Source organism: Neomonachus schauinslandi, chromosome 14 (genome assembly GCF_002201575.2).
Source record: "Neomonachus schauinslandi chromosome 14, ASM220157v2, whole genome shotgun sequence".
Classification (NCBI taxonomy): domain Eukaryota; kingdom Metazoa; phylum Chordata; class Mammalia; order Carnivora; family Phocidae; genus Neomonachus; species Neomonachus schauinslandi.
Window position 1 is genome coordinate 82288490 of NC_058416.1, and position 18850 is coordinate 82307339.

General features: G+C 53.3%; 1 protein-coding gene across 1 annotated transcript; it reads right to left on the reverse strand.

The window, feature by feature from the left end:
* Positions 1–1508: 1508 nt before the first annotated feature.
* Positions 1509–18721, reverse strand: OAS3 (2'-5'-oligoadenylate synthetase 3). Its single transcript, XM_021698562.1, is given in 19 exon segments — positions 1509–1520; positions 1717–1864; positions 2632–2830; positions 2833–2869; positions 3174–3349; positions 4408–4693; positions 5984–6157; positions 6886–7030; positions 7463–7668; positions 7670–7714; positions 8500–8675; positions 8997–9282; positions 10398–10742; positions 11176–11329; positions 12730–12968; positions 14011–14186; positions 15836–15980; positions 15982–16122; positions 18545–18721. Coding segments are annotated over 19 exon segments (3267 nt in total).
* Between the last annotated feature and the right edge of the window lie 129 nt (positions 18722–18850).

An 18850-nucleotide genomic window follows, 5' to 3' on the forward strand; every position in this document is an offset into this window, starting at 1 on the left:
TGGAAGGGGCTCTCAGCAGACCCCGACGGTGCCTCCAGAGCTGCCAGAAATACACTGTGGTTGATAAGGCCCCAGGTCTGAGCTACTGTGTTACAGGACCTCGGCAGCGCCCAGCCATGGGCCATGGAGAGTCAGGCTCGCTGAGACTCGCGGGGGCTGGGGAGTGGGGGACGCGTCGTGGCTCCCTCCCTTCTGTCTCCTCCGGCTCCTCCCTCGGGGCCCGACCGCCCGCTCACCTACCCAACAGACGTTCACTGTGCATCCGCGGGGGTGCTGTCCCCGAGGCCCGCCGTGGGCGCCGGGCGTCTGCTCCTCCCCGTGCCTGCCCTGTCGCCCGAGTTCCGGCTGTGATCTCGATCGTGCTGAAGGCGGGGGACAAAAGGCATCTTCCCGCCGTGCTGGTGGCTAGCAAGCCCTGAGCCTCGCCTGTGGCCGCTGGAGCCCACATTCTGGGTCTGGCCACCTGCTTTGTGGGTGTGAGGGCCATCGGCTGCAGTCGCCTCCCGACCTCTGATTCGGCCGCGGTGCTCTAGTCTTCAAACCCACAGTCCAGTCGCGGCCCCTGCCTTCCGCTCCTCCAGACCATCCAGGGATTTAGATGGAATCCCTTTCTGCTTACGATTCTTGGACTGTTTTGTTTTCCGTGCTGAGCCTTGACTACAAGGGACACTGCTGTTGGCCCAGAGGTCAGGAGTGCCTCTTGCAAGGACCCGGTGCATTTGCTCTGGGGGGCAGAGAGAAGCAGGCTGAGCACTGTTGTTTGGGCACGGGCTCACGTTCAGCCTCTGGGGATGGAGAATCCCACTGGCGATGTCCCAGCAGGTCAGGAGAGAAGACAAGAGTCCAGTAAAAAGTCAGGAAGGCAAACAGGGCATGGCCTCGAGATGCGCACACGGGGAGTGAGTACAACAGGAAGGGGGAAGAAAATAACAGGCATTCAGTCAGGCGTCCCACGGGAGAGACTGCAGGGTACGCGGGGCCCCACTCCCTCTGTCTGTGACAGACAACACTAGCCAGTCTGGGCGGGCTCCCCGGCCAGTGGCTGAGCTCAGGGAGCTCCTCAGCAGGAGACGTGAGCTGGTGTGGACGGGCAGAGAAGTCAGGAAGGAGGAGGACACTCTCAGCAGGGGCAGGATGCAGTGTGGGATGCACCAGTCTCTGTCTGAGAGCAGAGTCATGGCGGGGAGGCTGGAAAAGCAGGCTGCTGCCAGCCCACGGACCCTGGACTCTGATGCCCGGCCACAGGAGGGAGGGGAGTCTGCAAGGTGGCCAGTGCCCACCTGATACAAGGGGGCATCAGCGGGGCTGGCTACACAGGGCAGGAGGAGAGCACGGAGGGGGGAGGCAGGGATATCAGATGGGAGGCTGGACGGAGAGGTTGGATCAATCTCTCATGCGCACACGTGCACACGCACACACACACACATCTGGTAGGTGACCCTGAGTCTCCTCATGCCGAGGGCTGGTGTCCCTCTGTCTATCTGGCACAAACATGGACTCTCTGGCCTTCACACATCAGCCTGGGGGAAAGTTATAGAAGAAGTGGGTTAGCCCTAACCTTCCTGGCAAAGCTGAGACCACAGGGACAGCCAGCGCATGGGGCAGGGGGCACACGTGGGGCCATGGCTGGGCCTGCCCCTTTGGCTGGAGTCATGGCCCTCCCCTGAGCCCACTGCCCCCAACGAAGCGTGCCCTGCTGCACCACGGTTCTCTTACCTTCACTGGCCATGGCTGGATGGGGGTGCCATCCCTGCCCATGCAGCACGGGACAGACATGTAGGCAGCGGCTTCCTTGGCCAGCAGGTCCCAGTAGGCATTGTGGCCGAGGTTGCCTGTCGGGTCAGCTGGATCCAGGATGATGGGCCTGCAATTGCCATTATAGTCAGGCTTATTCCTGGTAACATCGGGGCGTCCTCCTGAGAGCCTGGTTGGACTAGTCTCCTCCCTCACCCAACACTCTGCCCCGGCCACTTCTCCCTTCTACATCCAGGGCAGACATCACTAATCAATCACTGTGTTCCTTTGGGCCACACCCCTTCAGCAGGTAGCTGGCATTGGTAACTCATCACGGTACCGGTCCTACCACTCTCCCTTCCTACATCTGTGGCAGATGGGCCACCTCAGAGTCTTTTTCAACATACCATGCTAAGCGGCCATTACCCATGGACTGGAGATGCATCACGAATCTGTGAAAGCTTCTCTGCTTTCTCTGCACCATTTGAGAGGGAGGCAAGATCCCAAAGAATAAGACATGCTTACGTTACCTGGTGGGTTCACAAGTAGGGCTGCCAGATTTAACAAATACAAATAGAGGATGCCCCAGTTAAATTTGAGTTTTGGATAAACATAAGTATATCCCCAGTGCTGCATGGGACATACTTATCCTAAAAAGCGATTCACTGTTTATCTGAAATTCAAACTTGACTTGCAGCCTTGCACTTCATCTGGCAACCCTATTTATGGGGGACAAGGAAATGGACTGCCTGTCCCTCAGGTGCTAAGGAGGTCCCTGTTAGAAAGGAGCTCAGTCTTAGGAAGAGGATTTTGCTGTCTCTGGTCTGTGCCCTCCGGATGTGGGAGAGCGAGCAACCCCATCTCTGAGACTCTGTGATGGTGAGGGTGGGCCAGAACCTGGGCTGGTGAAGCTTCCAGTTCAGGAAGTCTCTGACAGTCTTGTCCTTGTTGTTGTAGTTGACGGTCCAGTAGACACAGAGCTGACGGTACTGACTGACCAGCTCTAGGACGGTGCGGAAGCCCTGGGCCATGTTGAACTGGGCGTCCTGGCTGCCCTGCTCCCAAGCATACACTGTCAGGAGTTCCAGCCCGTGCTGGGGGGCAGGGAGCCTTTCCCCTTGGGCATCTTGTTGCACTGGGGAATAAGGGGAAAGAGGATGTGTTGGTTCACACTGGCAATGAAGAGGTGCAGGAGGGACCCCTTCCAGAGCTGGCAAGCCCACCCCCAAATTCTACCGAGCACCTCCATGTGTCAGATGCCTGGCCGTGCATTATCCCCTCAAATCCTGTGACCTAGCCCAGTTTTCCAGATAAGCCAACGAAGGTCCCATGGGCTGGGAAGTACCTCTCCTTCCGCTCCACCAACCCAGGGTTCTGGCCAGGGCTGGCCTTGCCCCCACCCAGGACCTCGCTGGGGCGGCCCTGTCCTCACGCCACACCTGCCGGTATCAGGGTTTCACCAGTCGGATGAGACTCTTCAGCTTGGTGGGCTGAGAGATGATGAAGTTCTGCTGCAGCTCCGTGAAGCAGGTAGAGTGCTCGCCTGCGTGGTTGTAGCTGTGGATGAGGTCGATGTAGACTTGAGATGGGGGCCTGTAGCCGGGGACCAGCTGGCCTGGAGAAAGGGAGGAGGCCACCATCAGTTCATTCCCCAGAGTCCCGCTGGGGCCAACTGAGCAAGGACTTCCAGGATCTCCTACTTGGGCATTTCCCTAATGGCTGGGCTGGGACCCACTGGGGGAGTGGGGAGCCACAGGGTGATTTTAGTTGGAGCACAGACATGGCATGGCCCAGCGTTAAAATATCTTATGTTCCTTCCTGCCCCCTTTCAACCCTTCCATTTGCCTATCATGAAGAAAGTCTCAGCTGGGAGCTAACTCATCTTGAACGGCTCTTGGCTGCTTGCTCATCCCTCTCTAACACAGGGAGAGCTTTGGTCTCAGAGCCTCCGGTAGGGAATAGGACCGTATGTGGTGAGCTGATGTCACCCTCTGGTTTCACTGCCCTTAAAGGCATTCCTTGATATTCAGACTCTTGCTTTCTGAAGAACGATGTAGATTCAGATACATTTCTGGATGAATCCCTTCCTTGTCACTTGTTTTCCCAACCTCGGGAACCAAATAAATTCAGATACAGGGGATGTTCTCACTCTGCAAACTCCCCTATGCAAACTCAGAACTGAATAGATACAAAGAGATCTGTGTCTGTTTTGTTTAGGGGTTTATCTTCAGTGCCTGGAGAACGCTGGGCACATGCTCGGTGAATTTATTGAACTCATGGATCCTATGGGTCAGTGGCAGGTGGAGGAGAACCGCGCACAAATACTCAAAGCTGGGGATGCACGGCGACGCCCCAATACCCACATCGTCAAGGGATGACACTGGTGCTCGAGACAGCGAAGTCCCTCACCCAAGGTCATCCATCATGTTGGTGCAACTGCTGAGACTAGGGCCCAGCCCAGAGCCACGGTGAGAACACGGAGCACTGCTGTGTGAATTAGACAAAGGTATCCTTTTCTCCACTTTGCAGGAGAATGGTGATAAACATACATGTGTACAAGGCCTACGCGGTGAACAGGTGTGCTCTGATTGTGCACCACACAACCTCGAAAACTGTCCCTGGCAGCCCGGCCTCCGCTTTTCCCCCTCTCAGGACTATGCCTGGGTACCTCACCTAAGGCATTAAAGGCTGGCAGCACGTCAAAGTCCACGCTCTGATCCAGCATCATCTGGGACGTCAGGGAGAAACTCAGTATGCGGGAATTCTCCCACTTGGGGATCTCGAACTTCACCTTGAACTGCATCTCCTGCTGACATGCCTCCAACTGGGCTCGGATCTCTGAGGTGATCTCAGCTCGCCTGTTCCCTTGCTCCGTGAACTGGCTGAAGCAGCTGAGGAACACCACTAGATCCGCATCCGAGCAGCCTTGCAGAGCTGTGCCTTTGGCTAAAGAGCCGCCCTGGGGAGGACACAGAGGTGGCTTGACCCCTGAAGGACTCCTGCTAGAGTCTGTGGGTCAGGAACTTGCTGTGTGACCTTGGCAAGTCACCTAACCTCTCTGTTTTACCTCTTCAATATGGGGTTAATACATAGTATGATTATGAGAAAAAGAAATGTGCAAGACATAAGTTTAAACCCTTCAACAAATGTAAACTTTCTCATTCTATCAAGTTTGGGGGTTTGGGGGCTGGGAGAGATTTGAGGGATTTTTTTTTTTCTTTTTGACTGGTGGTTCTCAAGCCTGTCTGCATCAGGAGAGTTTTAAAAAAATGACTGATGTCTGGCTCCTATGCCCCTGAGACTGTGATTTAATTGGCCTGGGAGGGGGACTGGGTATCAGTATAATTTTTTAAATGATTCTAAGTGAGGCCACGGTTGACAACCAGTGAACCAGGTTATCATCTTCAAGTGTTATGAATGAGGAAGGTAAGGATCAGAGAGGGGAAGGTATTTGCCTGAGGTCACACAACAAATCACCAGGCCTGGGACTTTTCATTGGCTGACTCTATGCTGACAATCTTCTGGAGCTGACCTGGGTCTCACTTGTGACTTCAATTGTGGACTGAGGTTGTATCTGATGTGACTTTTTATACACCCCCAGCATCCCTCTACCTTCTGGGATCAGCATCCTGGTTTTCTTTGGGGGAATCACTCCTCCCCCACACTCAGGTCCATGTGCAGCTGACTCCATCATATGAGCCAGGCTTGGCCAGTCAGAGCATGATGTCTCCCTAGCCCCACGGATTAGTTTGGGGATGGGTATAAACCCGAGTCAGGCCAATGAGACTCAATCCCAAGACTTCTATTTGAACTTTAAGAAAACAGAATGCCTCTTTCTGGAAGTTTAGAGATGCCAAAGACCATCATATGGAAAGGGCCTGTCCAAAACAGAAAATGGCAGAGCCAAGAGCTGGGATGAAAAGCTGAGTGCTGATGACCCTGCATGGGCTCCTAGATCTAGCTATACCTGATGGTAGATCTACTCCAGGGCTTTCCATTTGCATCAGCCAATATATTTCTTTTGTTCCACCTTTTGAGTTGGCTGTTACAAGCAACCAAAAGAGATGTGTTGGACATATCTGGGTCCTCTCTCTGCCATCCACTCACAACCACATTTTGGTTTCTCTTCTACACCTGGCCGTGTGCTGATTGTCATAAGGATGATAGAAGTGGGTCAGGCCTGGCCCTGGTCTGGGAAAGATCACCAGCCTGCAGGACCCTCCTTGCCCACAGCTCTCTGGGGATTTACCTTGACCACCTTGAGCACTTTGATAGCAGAATTCTGGAAGCAGTTTTCCCTCAGGAATGAGCAAATGGTATCGACGGCCTTGTTCACCTGAGCCAAGAACTGGCGGTTGGGCTGGAGAAATTCACTGATGAACTTGTCGAGGTCCCCAGCTGGGGTTTGGTAAAGGAGAGCAGGCTATGGAAAGAATCCGGGTAGGGCCAGCTTGAGACAGGATTCCCTATGAATGCCCCGGCCCTGACTCTTGATATCCTAAGCGGATGAGACTCTCACGATCTCCATAACCTTTTTCTTTCTCAGCTGGTTGGTAGGTCTCTGGGGTAGCATCAGCAGGACCTGATTTCCAGTTCTGGTTCCACCACCAACACACAGCCTTGGTCTCCCCACTTTAAATGGGGGCAAGAACAAGGTCCATGCCTCACCAGATTGTATTATTAAGCGCTGGTTATGGGATCCTGCTGAAAAATAGCAAATGCAATAAAATCATGTCCCTTTGGGAGCTGGCTATCATCTTAAGTGGGGTCCCCTAGAAGCAGAGCCCGTGATGGGGATTCCTGTGCATGGATTAACTGGGGACAGTGCCTGCAGGAGAAGGGGGGTGACAGAAGTAGGGAGGGCCGGGGAAGGAGCTAAGTAAGGCTCCAGCTGGAAAAAGCTTTTTCCTGATCCCACAGGGAACGCTGGACTAAGAACTGCATCACAGAGCTGGTCTCGCCTTCAAACAAGGGTGGGCCTTTTGTACCCCATGTCACTCAAGCACTGGCTGGGGCCGAACAACCTGTGTCTCAGCTGTAAGCCATCAGCAGCAAACACTCCTAGCAGCTGAGGATGTGTGCACCAGCAGGGAAAGGCGATCTGGGAGTGGGCCCCAACAGCATCCGCCACCCCAGGGACTCCTCTCTTACCATCACATCCCAGGGCTGCACAGACGTCCTTTCTCCACTCTTACAGCAGGCCTGCATCCCCAGAACTGCTGCTTCCTGGGCCAACAGCTCCCAGCTGCCCTGGCCCACATTCCAGGTGGGGTCGGCAGGATCCAGGACCAGGGGCCTGGGAGCAGAGTGGATGGGCAGGCAGGTGAGGAAGGTGGGAATCAGTGAAGGAGCAGGGGTGTGGGAGGGACTAGGAAAGGGTGTGGAAGCTGGGGAGAAGGAGAAGAGTGTCAGGACCTTAGGGTTGGCCCAATCTCTCCCAAGCACAGTAGGGTTCCTGTCTGGCTGTCTCAGTCAGGAAGGTATTGGGTGGCCCCTTAATTTCAGAAATGATATTTTATTGTGTTAATGAAACTGGCCCTGGCTCCTTTGGGGGCTCCACATGTCCATGCTTCCTCAGTAAAGAGTCCAGAAGGAAGCAGAGCAAGGAGTGGGGTTGGGGCACCCAGAGCCCACCCTGGCCCCCTCCTGGACACAATGATGACTCCAGGGCGACAGTGGGGGAGGAGAAGGATGATGCAGGGAAGGCAATGGGGAAGTGGGTCTGCACCTCTTTTTCTGAAGTTGGCCAAGAAGGTGCGTTCTGATATCCGGGTCCTCAAAGCCATAGTTGACCGTCCAGTAGACACAGAGCTGCTGGTGCTTCTGGACAAGCTCTAGGACGGTCTTTAGCCCTTCGGCCATTTTGAAAGACTCTTTCCCACAGCCTTGCTCCCAGGCGTATATGGTCAGGAGCTCCAGGGCATAGACGGGGGGGCAGAGAGGCACAGGCTGGTTGCTATCTTTTGTTCTGAGCTGCAACCTATGTCACCCAAAGCCAATCAAAGAATGAGTGGATGTGAGCACCTACTATGTGCTAAGCATGGCCCTATGTACTTAGAGAGGGAGGGGAATAGACAAACAAAACCACAGAAAAAACAGAACCCTTCTCATTTTACAGGTGGATAAACTGAGGTCCGGGGTGGGGTAGTGACTTGTCCAAAGTCACACAACGACCTGAGACTAAGAATCTCAGACTTGATCTCCGCCTGGAGTCTCTCCTCAAAGGGTGTACAGGATTGGGGGCTGCAATATATTCAAGCTTGGTATGCCGACATCCGTCGCAACAGTGACGTCAGCAGCAGTGGGTGCTCAGTAGATGTTTGTTGAATGAGTACATGATTGCGAGTGCATTCAGATTAGTGTTTAGTGGGGGCGCTCTGGAGGATGTTCAGGGTTTATTTAGTACAACTTACGCAGAGGACAGTGATGGTGGAACAGCATAAGCTAGGGCTGGGGGTGGGCAAGAACAGGGAAAGCATTAGCAGTGTGAGGATGGAAGACACACTGATGAGCTACAGAGGGATGGTGAACCCCACCCACAAGAAATGAACACTTGGCGCCTGATGGAGAAAAGATTTTCTCTCAGCTAGAGGCTTCGGGTCTGGGCAGGAAGTGGAGGATGGAGGAGGTGGTCCTTCTACTTGGGATGGCCAATAAGAAGCGAAGGAAGGGAGAGGTCTGCCTAAGAGAGGAGCTGATTGGCTGGGGCAGTTGCCATGACAGCAGCTACTTCCTGGGAGAAGCTAGGGGGTATGGAGGCCTCACCTGACCATACCAGTGCTTCACTAGCAGGAGCAGCTTTTTCGGCTTGGTTGGGCGATTGTTCACGAAGTTCCTCCGCAGCTCTGAGAAGCAGGCCGCGTGCTCGCCCCTCTGGCAGCCGCTGTTGAGGAGAGTCGAGTAGACCTGGGGCGCAGGTTTGGCGCCAGGGCAGAGTTGCCCTGTGGAAATTTGAAATACTCTGAGCACAGAGCTCTAACGAAGACATCTGCATGTCCCAACCCAGCCACTCACCAGCCTTTATTAATATTTGAACGTTAATTACATAGCACTGCAATCAATAATACACAATCTACAACGTAGAATAGCAATCGGAACTTTTTTTTTTTTTAAGCACCAAATATGTGCTGGGTGCTTTTCAGTAATTTTCACTCATCCACCCAAAAACTCTGCAAGGTGGGTGATCTTGACCCCAGACAAGCTATGTAGCATAGCGGTTAAGGGAATTAGTCTCCAAGGCACAGGCTGGAGGCAGCCCTCACCCACGGCATCAAAGACGGGCAGGAGGGTCACATCCATCCAGCTTTCTAGGGCCGTGGACACCAGCTGGAACTGCAAAGCCCCGGGCACGGTCCGCTCAGGAAACTTGAGGCTCAGGCCGGGGACTGGGTCCCGCCACTGGGATTCCAGCTGTGCCCGCATCTCATTAAGGATCTCCGGGCGGCGGGCCCTTTAGTCCTTATGGTCTTTGAAGCAGTTGAGGAAAATGACGAGTTCGGCATCACAGCCACCCCTCAGGTCTGTGCCCCGGCCAAACGAGCCCCCCCCCTGCAGAGGAAGGACCATCTCAGACCCGCGAGTGTCCCTGAGCTCAGGACTCAGACTCTGACCCCAACTGCTGCCCTCCCCCCCCACCCCCCCATCTGCAGCCCAGACACTACTGGGCATCTCACTGATGCTGGGTCCGGGGGCACCATGACAGAGGCAGTGACCTCTGACTCTTAGAAGCCTGGCAGAGTCTGACTATATCTGTCTGCACCTGCCCTCTGATCCCCCGGGCCCTGCACAAAGTCAGACCAGCGTGCAACAACAGATAACGGGGGATGCAGTGAAGTCAGGGATTAAAGATTTTAGCCGAACATCTGCAGCACCTACTGATTGCACATCTGGACCACAGGTTGCAAATTGAGGTCCCAGGACCAGATGGGGCCTGCAGAAGTGCTCTGTTGGCCTGTTTCAATCAACCAACCAACCAACCAACCAATCAATGCATTCATTCATTCATTCATTCAACACATTTATGAGTACTCACATGTACCAAGATATGGGAGTACATAAAAGGTACCTGCTCTCCTGGAACTTATATTCTAGCAAGGGGAGAGGAGTGAGGGACAGTCAGCAGACAAAAGCCCTCAGAAGGTGCTAAGTGCTGTGTGGAGGCACGTCAATCAGGAAGGGGACCGGGGATGGAAGGGAGGTTGCAGTTGTAAATTGAGCAGTCAGGCCTCCGTGAGAAGGGGACTTGGGTCCCAGACTTAAAGGAGGGGAGGGAGCCAAGTGGATGGGGGAAGAGCCTTCCAGAAAGAGACACCAGCCAGTACGGACTGTGCCTGGTGAGTTCAAGAAGCAGCCAGGAGGCCAGTATGGAGTAAGTGAAGGTCAGAGAAAGACCAGGAGCAGATCCTACGGGCCTTGAGGCCATTGTACTCGGTGAACCCACAGAGGATTTTGAGCAGAGGACGGAAGGGGTCTGATTATGGTAATAGCGGCTTAAAAAACTATCATTAAAATTTTTTTAAAAGCTGGCACTCAGATATATACCTCGGAGGGCAGCACACTCCCCTTCCATGGATGTCCACTTGCCCTGCCGGCCCCCCGCTCCTTTCCCTCCTCACTGCAGTGCCCTAGGAAGTGCCCATCAGTGTCTCCACGCACCGACTCACCTTGCTGACTCTGGAGGCCTTGTAGACACAGTTCTCACGAAGGCAACCCAAGATGACATCGATGGCCTTGCCGATCTGCTTCTGGAACTGGGGGTTTGGTTTCAGGTGGTTCTGGATGAAGCGATCCAGGTCCTTGCCGGGGATCTGAGACAGATCCAAGGCCGTCCCCAGCGCGGAAGGGGTGATGCAGGCAGCCCCCGAGGGGCCGGAAGCTGGGCCTGACGGCTGCCTGCTCCCTGCCCCTGGGCGCACAGCATGGAGACTGCTGCTGTCCTCAGGGGTCCTCTGGGCACAGTCTCGCTGGATGGGGTGGCCTAAACCTGAGCTCCCAGCACGTGGAAGGCCCTGGAAGTGTGTAGGAAGGAGTTGTCTTACAGGCATAGAAGTTTCTCCATCCCTTCTCTCGCCAGCCCCCTCCCAATGGACAGTCAGGGTGACTGAGACTAGGAGCGGGGAAGAGGGAGGGCCGCCGTAGCCCATATGGTGCCTTTGTGCAGATTAGAAAAGGGTGCCCTTACAGACGGGACCCATTCTAGAAAGGGCCCCTGTGCTGGGTGGACATGGTGTGGTAAGCGGACAGTAACCCCGCGAGCACAGAGGTGTTCCTCCAAGCAGGCTCAGCTTGGTGAGCAGGTTGTTTGCATGCCTGCAGCCCCCACTCCGCAACTCTGTCCCACACCCCACGGCCCCAGCGCCCGCTAGGTGCTCAGCAAACACTGAGCATGTGAATTAGGCGCGGCTTTACACCTAACAAGGATCCCCGAAGCCCCTCACTCACGGGCCCCTCCCAGGGCTGCACAGCGCCCCCTGCCGCCTGCAGAAAGCACGAGCGCTCATAGCAGGACCCTGCCTCCCGGGCCAGTAGATCCCAGCGCCACGCTGCTCCGTCCCCCACATCCCACGTGGGGTCAGCTGGGTCCAGGATCACAGGCCTGCAAATCCAGAGGGACAGGAAGGTTCCGGTTGGTACGACGGTCAAGATCAGGGGCTCTGAGGTCAAGCAGACCTGGTTCCAATCCCGGTTCTTCTACTTTCTAGCTGTGTGACCCGGGGTAGATAACTTATCTCCTCTGAGCCTGTTTCCTTTTGTGCAAAATGGGGATGACAACAGTGCCTGCTTTCGTGGGCTGTTGTGGAGATTAAATTGGATCAACGGTCCTCAACTCTGGCTGCACATTAGAATTATAAGATACGAGGATCTATCCCCAGGGGCTCAAGAGTTACGGCCATGGCTTAGCTATCTTATTCCTACGTGTGTATCCAACGGTGCACGCACACAGAGGTGCATGTACAAGACGGTTCCTAACAGCCTTCTTGTAACAGTCCCGGGGCAGAAACAACCAAATGTCCATCATCAGGACAATGGGAAGCATACTGTGATAAATTCACACCATGGAACACTATTCAGCTGCACAAAACAATAAGCAACAATAACCAAGTACACACAACGATCCAGAAGGATCTCAAACATTTAATGTTGAGAAGATGTCAAACACAAAAGTACATGCCGTGTGATTCCCTTTCAGTAAGATTTTAAAACAGACAGGATTGGAAGGGTAACAGAAGGGGTCACCTCTGGGATGTCCCTGATCGGGAGAGAGAAGGGGGAAGCTCCTGAGGTGCTGGAAATATTCTCCCTTGATCTGGTGGTGGTTTCTTTTCTTTTCTTTTCTTTTTTTAAGATTTTATTTATTTGACAGAGACAGCGAGAGAGAGAACACAAGCAGCCTCTCCGCTGAGCAGGGAGCCCGATGCGGGGCTCGATCCCAGGACCCTGAGATCATGACCTGAGCCGAAGGCAGACACTTAACCCAATATGCCACCCAGGTGTCCCTGGTGGTGGTTTCACGGGGACGTTCACTTTATAGAACGTCATCAAAATGTGCCCTTTGGATAGGTATGCTGTGTGTCGCTAAAATGTCCACACGTACGATATGTTCACACAAGAAAAATCTTTTTAAAAACTGCCCCAAGAGGGGCACCTGGGTGGCTCAGTGGGTTAAGCGTCTGCCTTCAGCTCAGGTCATGATCTCGGGGTCCTGAGATCGAGCCCCACATCAGGCTCCCTGCTCAGCAGGGAGTCTGCTTCTCCCTCTCCCTCTGCCCCTGCACCCCACTTGTGCTCTCTCTCTCTCAAATAAATCAATAAAATCTTAAAAACAAAAACTGCCCCAAGTGATTGTAATTTCCCTCTGGGGCTGAATCCACGGAATGAGGAAGCCACGTGCGGTGCCTGGCTTTGGCCCCCACCTAGGCCCACCCAGTTTTATCATTGTTAATTATCTCCCGAGGCCCAAGCCCAGGAGAGTGGGTAGGGGGTGTGGGGAGGTACCTGGGTCTCTCAAGCTGCTGCTTCAAGAACTGGCTGACCGTAGCCTCCTCGAAGCCATAGTTGAGGATCCAGAAAACACACAGGTGCTGATGCTGCTGGATCAGGCCCAGGACAGTCCGGAGGCCTTGGGCCAGGCGGAAGGCATCCTTCCCACAGCCCTGCTCCCAGGCGAATATCGTCAGCAGCTCCAGGGCATAGGCCGGAGGCAGCATCTCCCTCCTCTCCTTCTCCTGGCACACCTGTAAGAGGGTAAAGGGAGGGGAAGGAGAGAGCTCTCTGCAGAACTTTGCTGGATCTCTCAGTCTCTGGGGCGCGGACCCCACAGGCTGAAGCCGGGGACGAGATGCTGTGTTCTAGAAGCATCCTGATCTTTCTCATCTGCCCTCACTCCTGGAGCTTCAGCCAAGTTGTGGGCTCATATGAGATCCAAGCTCCTGGGACTGGGGAGCAGTCAGAGAGAGGCCAGTGGGTAGTGTGAAACTGTTACTGATCCCCCAAAGGAAAGCATGCCAGAACTTGCCCAGGGTCAGAGGGCAAGTCAGTGGCTGAGCAAGAACAGGAATCCAGGACCTCTTCATCCTAGACTTGCTTTATGATGAGTGGTCCAACAGAAGGACCAAGCCATGTGCCCTGAGATTTTGCGGGGCCTGATCTCTCATCTCTAGGCACAAGCTGGGCACCCCTCCCTCAATACACAAGAGCCTATCCACAAACATGAATATTTCGGAGGGAGGGTGTTATTCCTGAGGCTGGGACGGGAGGTGTACAAACTCCACATTACTTCATACCATACATAAAATATTCCAAGTAGTTTCAAAGCCCTAACACCACAGGAAAAGAAAAATCTTAAAACCTTTTGAAAGGAAACACAGAAGAATAATTTTTAGAAAGTCAGGATAGGCAAAGCCTTCTTACACAAGACGCACAAAGCACAAATCACATAAGAAAAAGATGAATGCACCTGATTACATTAAAATTCAAACATTATCTGTGACAAAAGACCTATGAACAAAGTGGAAGTACAAGCCTCGGACTAGGGAATAGATTTGCATTATATCAACTCCCTAAGAATTAGCACCCAGACTATATAAAGAGCTCCAACAAACCAACGACAAGAAGACAGCTAACGCAGTAGAAAATAATAAACAAATGATATGAACAGGCAATTCCCATAAAGAGACACATGAATGGCTGCGAAGCCTAAGAAAATATTCTCGCTGTCATGAAATCACAAATTCCGTCACGAGTGCCTGGAACAAGGACCCTTGGTGGTGGCCTCACCTGACTGTACCAATGCTTCACCAGCAGGATCAGGTTCTTCACCTTTGCCGAGCGAACATTCACAAAGTTCCTCCGCAGTTCTGAGAAGCAGGCGGAGTGCTTGCCGCCCTGGCAGCCACTTTTGAGAAGCGTCGAGTAGACCTGGGGCGCAGGTTTGACGTTGGAACTGAGCTGCCCTGGGGGTGTGAAGTGCCTGAAGTCAGGAAGGGTTCTGAGGCACAGGATGGAGAAACTGGGGGGAATTTGGTGGCAGGGGGCGGAATCCACTAGCATGGGGGGTTTGGAGGATGAGGAAGAGAGCCTGGAGCTTCTCAGGAGGCAGAGAGGAAAGCTCGAGACCAGAAGGAAAGGTCCCTTCCTTCCAAACCCAGGGCCAGGCTGAAGAAGAGCAGCCGTATTCCAAGGTGGCTAAACAGGAATGATGCTTCGAGCTGAGTCAGGAGTACTTAGAATGTGGCAGTTCTGCCCTCCCCGAGGCTCCCTCAGGCGGCACCAGAATACCACCATACATACCTTTAATTAATCGGTGCCATAGGGAAAGGAAACGAAGCTGGAGAAGTAAAAGGCAAAAGGTCCTGATGCCTTAGCAGTGATAGCTAATATTGTTTGAGTGCTCACGACACTCCAGGCAGGCACTGGGCTGAGAGTTTCACGTGAGTCCCCCATAGCCCCACCAAAACCTGATCAGGCAAATATTCCTCACCTCATTTCACAGCTGAGGACCCCGAGGCACAGAGAAGAAACTCAGTACTCTTCCTAAGGTTACATAGCTGACAAGTGATGGAGACAGGACTGGAACCTAAAGCTGGCTGACTTTATGGTCTGTGCCTTTCCCTCCACCACTTCCTGTGGGCCTGGCCTGGGAAAAGTAAGCCCTCTCCATAACTGCCCAGGTTCCTGACACTGCTTACTTGCTGTGTGACTTTGGGCGAGTTACTATCCGTCTCTGTGCCTCAGCGTCCCTCTTGGTAAAAAGGAAGATACAACAGTACAGTTCTCACAGGTTTGTTTGGAGGGATTAATGAGATAAAACGTCAGGAGCTTGGAACAGTGAAGCATTTAATAAGGAGTAGCTATTATGATTAATGTTTGCATACCCAGAGGGTGGGTGTACCAGACGGGGAGAGCGTGGCTGTCTTCCAGGACCTCATAACTGGATAAACTCAAGAGACCTATCTCCCAGGGCATCATGGTTAATAATAATAATAATAATAATAATAGTGGAGAATAATAAGAAGAAGAAGAAGAAGAAGAGCAAGCACTCATATAGCCCCATCATGCACCAGGCACCTTTCAAAATACATCACATACCTTAACGCATACAGCCTTTCCAAAAACTCCATAAGATGGCTAACTAGGGTCCCATTATTATTAACTTCATTTTACAAATGTGGGCACAGGGGCACCTTATTATATTAAATCAGGGATGGATATATTATGAAGGGGATTGCAAAGATCACATTAATGGTTTTAAGATAAAAGACAAGACTTTGCAGAATTCTGGCCTTGTCCCCAGACCCCTGCTGCCGGGTGCATGCCCCTTTGCTTTCTCCTTTGGGGTATTTATGGAAGGGCTGAGCAGCACTGTTTTGGCAGTGGCTGAAGGAAAGTCTCCCCAGTTGCTTGAGCGAGGGCCGAGCATCTGGACAGCAAGACTACAGATCCAGGAGGAACTGGGCTTTCTTGGCCCAGACTCAGTATGTTCAGTGAGGAAATTGGAGCCCAGAGAGAGTTGCCCAGGCCACACAAAAGGTCAGGGCAGGAAGCTCTGTCTTACTCCTAATGCTCTTGCCCCCAGGCCTGGAATGGGCCAGGCACCCCTCACCCAGAGCATCAAAGGCTGGCACCAAGCTAACATCCATCCAGTTTTCAAGGCCTGTGGACACCAGGCGGAACTGTAGGACCCTGGGCCTGTCCTGCCGAGGAAACTCAAAGCTCAGACCGCGGATGGGTTTCTGACACCAGGATTGTATACAGCAGGGTCCGCAGCTCGTTGAGGATCTCTGCCCGGTGAACACCCTCGTCCTCGTAGCTCTTGAAGCAGTCAAGGAAGATGACAAGTTCAGAATCACAGCCACCCCTCAGCACTGTGCCCCGGCCGGCGGAGCCTCCCTGCAGAGAAAGGGGAGACCCTGGGCACACAGCTCCTGCTATTTGGCGCCATGCAGAAATGCAGGTCGAGCACAGCCAGCTATGAGTTTTCAAGAAAAGCCATTTTCATTTGTAAATCCGTGATTTCTAAATGTTGGCAACCAACTTTGAACATTTTCGTGAGTTTAAAATTTTTAAATTTTTTTTTTTAACTGTGGGTGAAACAAACTCTGGTTTGCAGAACACGTTTGTGACCTTTGCCTGGGATTCAGTCCAGAGCTACGATATGACTTGCTGAATTTTCGGGACTTTTCTGACGGGTGTTTCTTTCTGCAAAGCTGTGGGCCGAGGACTTGGGAAGGAAACTCACACACGATCAGTCTCTCCTCTGTGCCTGCAGCTCTGTCAAATGTCTGCCAACCTGTAAAATCTCACTTCCAGGCAATACCCCTGATGTGGTTTATTTGTGGTTACACGAGGCAGTGAGGCTCAGGGTGGTGAAGTGAGTAACACAGCCAGGAAAAGACAAGAACCAGGATTAGCCCTCCAGGGGCACCTCCCCCACCAAGCTGGGATCGCCAATTACCCCAGTGGTATCCCAGTTCCTTTGCAGCCCGCTCCTCACATCGGGGGCTGCCAACCAAGGGGGAACGGGGCAGAGCACTTTTGCACACGATCATCTCAGTGAAGCTCCCAACAAGCCTGGGAGAAAGGTGCCGTCATTGCTCTAACTTTACAAAGGAGGAAACGGGGAAACGAAAGTGCAGGGAAGTTTGCTTACCAGCGCCCTGCCCAAAGGCAGCACCAAGTGCTTTGAATTCAGGAAGTCAGTTCCAGAGGTTGGGAGGTGGGGCTCCAAGCCTACATTCTTCCTGCACCCCCTCCCCCATAGATTAATTCACTAAAAAAATATATTTTTTTTAGTGTCTAAACCTACCACAAAAGAAGAGAGGGTTGTAAAGAGACTTTTGCCACATTTGCTCTATTTATTCGACCTCTGTTTTCCTCCTTATGTGATTTGAAAAGAAATTCCAGCCACTGTGTCATTTCATCTGCATACGCTTTCATGGGCATCTCAAACATGGTGATCCCCAGTGAGGGGTGGTGACGTTTGTCCCAGGGGACATTTGGCAATGCCGAGAGACAATTTTTGGTGGTCCTAACTGGAGCAGGGGAGCCCCTTCATGTTGGCCCCGGGCGTGGGGGTTCTTCTGACAGGACTGCAGAGGCCTGCCACCCCTTCCTTGCTTTCTGGTCCACCTAGAAGCCCCAGGCTCATCTTGCACATCTTATTCCAGCCCTGGAATCAGCCATTCTTCCAAGGAGCCCTTTCCACAGGGAGCAGCATCTCAAGACTGGAAAGGTAGCCCCTAGCCCTACCCACTTCACCATTGTCTCCTTCAAAGCCTGGAATGATCAGAAGGCCATAAGCTACATTCAACCACGAGAGCTGTTTCCAGGTTTTCCAGGGAAGCAAAGGATGCCACAGCTTTAAAGATTCTTAAATTCTTGCTCCAAAGAAATTCTTCCTGTCCACCTCCAAGGGCAGAAATCTGCCTCCACATTTCATAGGCTGCAAGTCTCTCCTTCTCCTTCCCCTTTCCTACCTCCCAAGCTAAGACTCAGCCCTAGGAAACCACTAGCTGCTCTGGGGTCATCCCCTGCTCATCCCTTCCCTGACAAGCTCCAAGTCCCCTCTACCCCAGCCAGCTTCCCTCGCTGCATCCCTGGAGCCCCTGAGTTTGCGCTAAGAGGATATAGTAGGTGTCGCCCGTCTCCCTGAGTCTGTGGGCAACCTGAGGTCACAGTGGCAGCGAAGCATTGAAGTGACAAAAAGTGGCCTGGGCAGGGCTCACCCACACCCAGTCCCAGTTTCCCAAGTCATAAGACAGGGACAATAATCCCTACCTCACTGAATATGGGGATTAAGAGGGATGACTCATTTAACGAGACAATGTTTATTGTTATTGGGTAGTTTCTCAGTCAATTAGGCTATTAGGGCTATTATAGAATGCTCTGTATGTATGTTTCTGCACCCTGAGGGTCAGGCATGGTGTGAGGACTGGAGTCTGTTTGGACCCGGTAAAGGACTGAGTGAGTCAATGAAAGAACCAGTGAGAGGCAGCCCACAGAAGCGTAGATGCAAGAAATCAGACCACCTGGCTTTGAATCTTGGCTGGATTTCTTACAAGCTTGGACACATTATTTCGTCTCTGTGCCTCAGTTTCCCATGTGTCAGGTGGGGTTAGTTGTCCCTACCCGGTCCGGCTGTGGTGTGCAGTCTATTTTCAGGGCACTTCGAACAGCGCTGGCGCATAGCAAGTGCGCTGAATGAAAAGAGCTGATAGAAACCGTCGTGGTCCGCAAAGCCCGTGGTAATGCGCCGGCATCCTCCGAGGATTGTCCCTATTTCTAGGTGTCCCCCCCTTCCCGCGGCGCCCACCTTGGCGATTTTCAGCACCCTCCAAGGCTGGGCAGCCGCGCGGCCCCCGGCCTCAGGCAGGGAGGCTGCCAGGGCGCCCAGGACGCGCCGCGCAGCCGCCAGGAACTCGGGGGACGGCTGCAGGCTGCGGGCCACCAGGCTGTCGAGCCCGGCGGCGGGGGTGAGGTACACGTCCATGGCCGGCTCCGGGCCCCTAGCGCGCCCCGGCTTCCCTCTCGCGCTCTGCGCGCTCCCGGGGGCCTGCAAAGCCTAGGCCTTGGCTCTGCGCCCGGAGACCGGGGAGGGGGAGGCGCTGCTGCGCCCGCC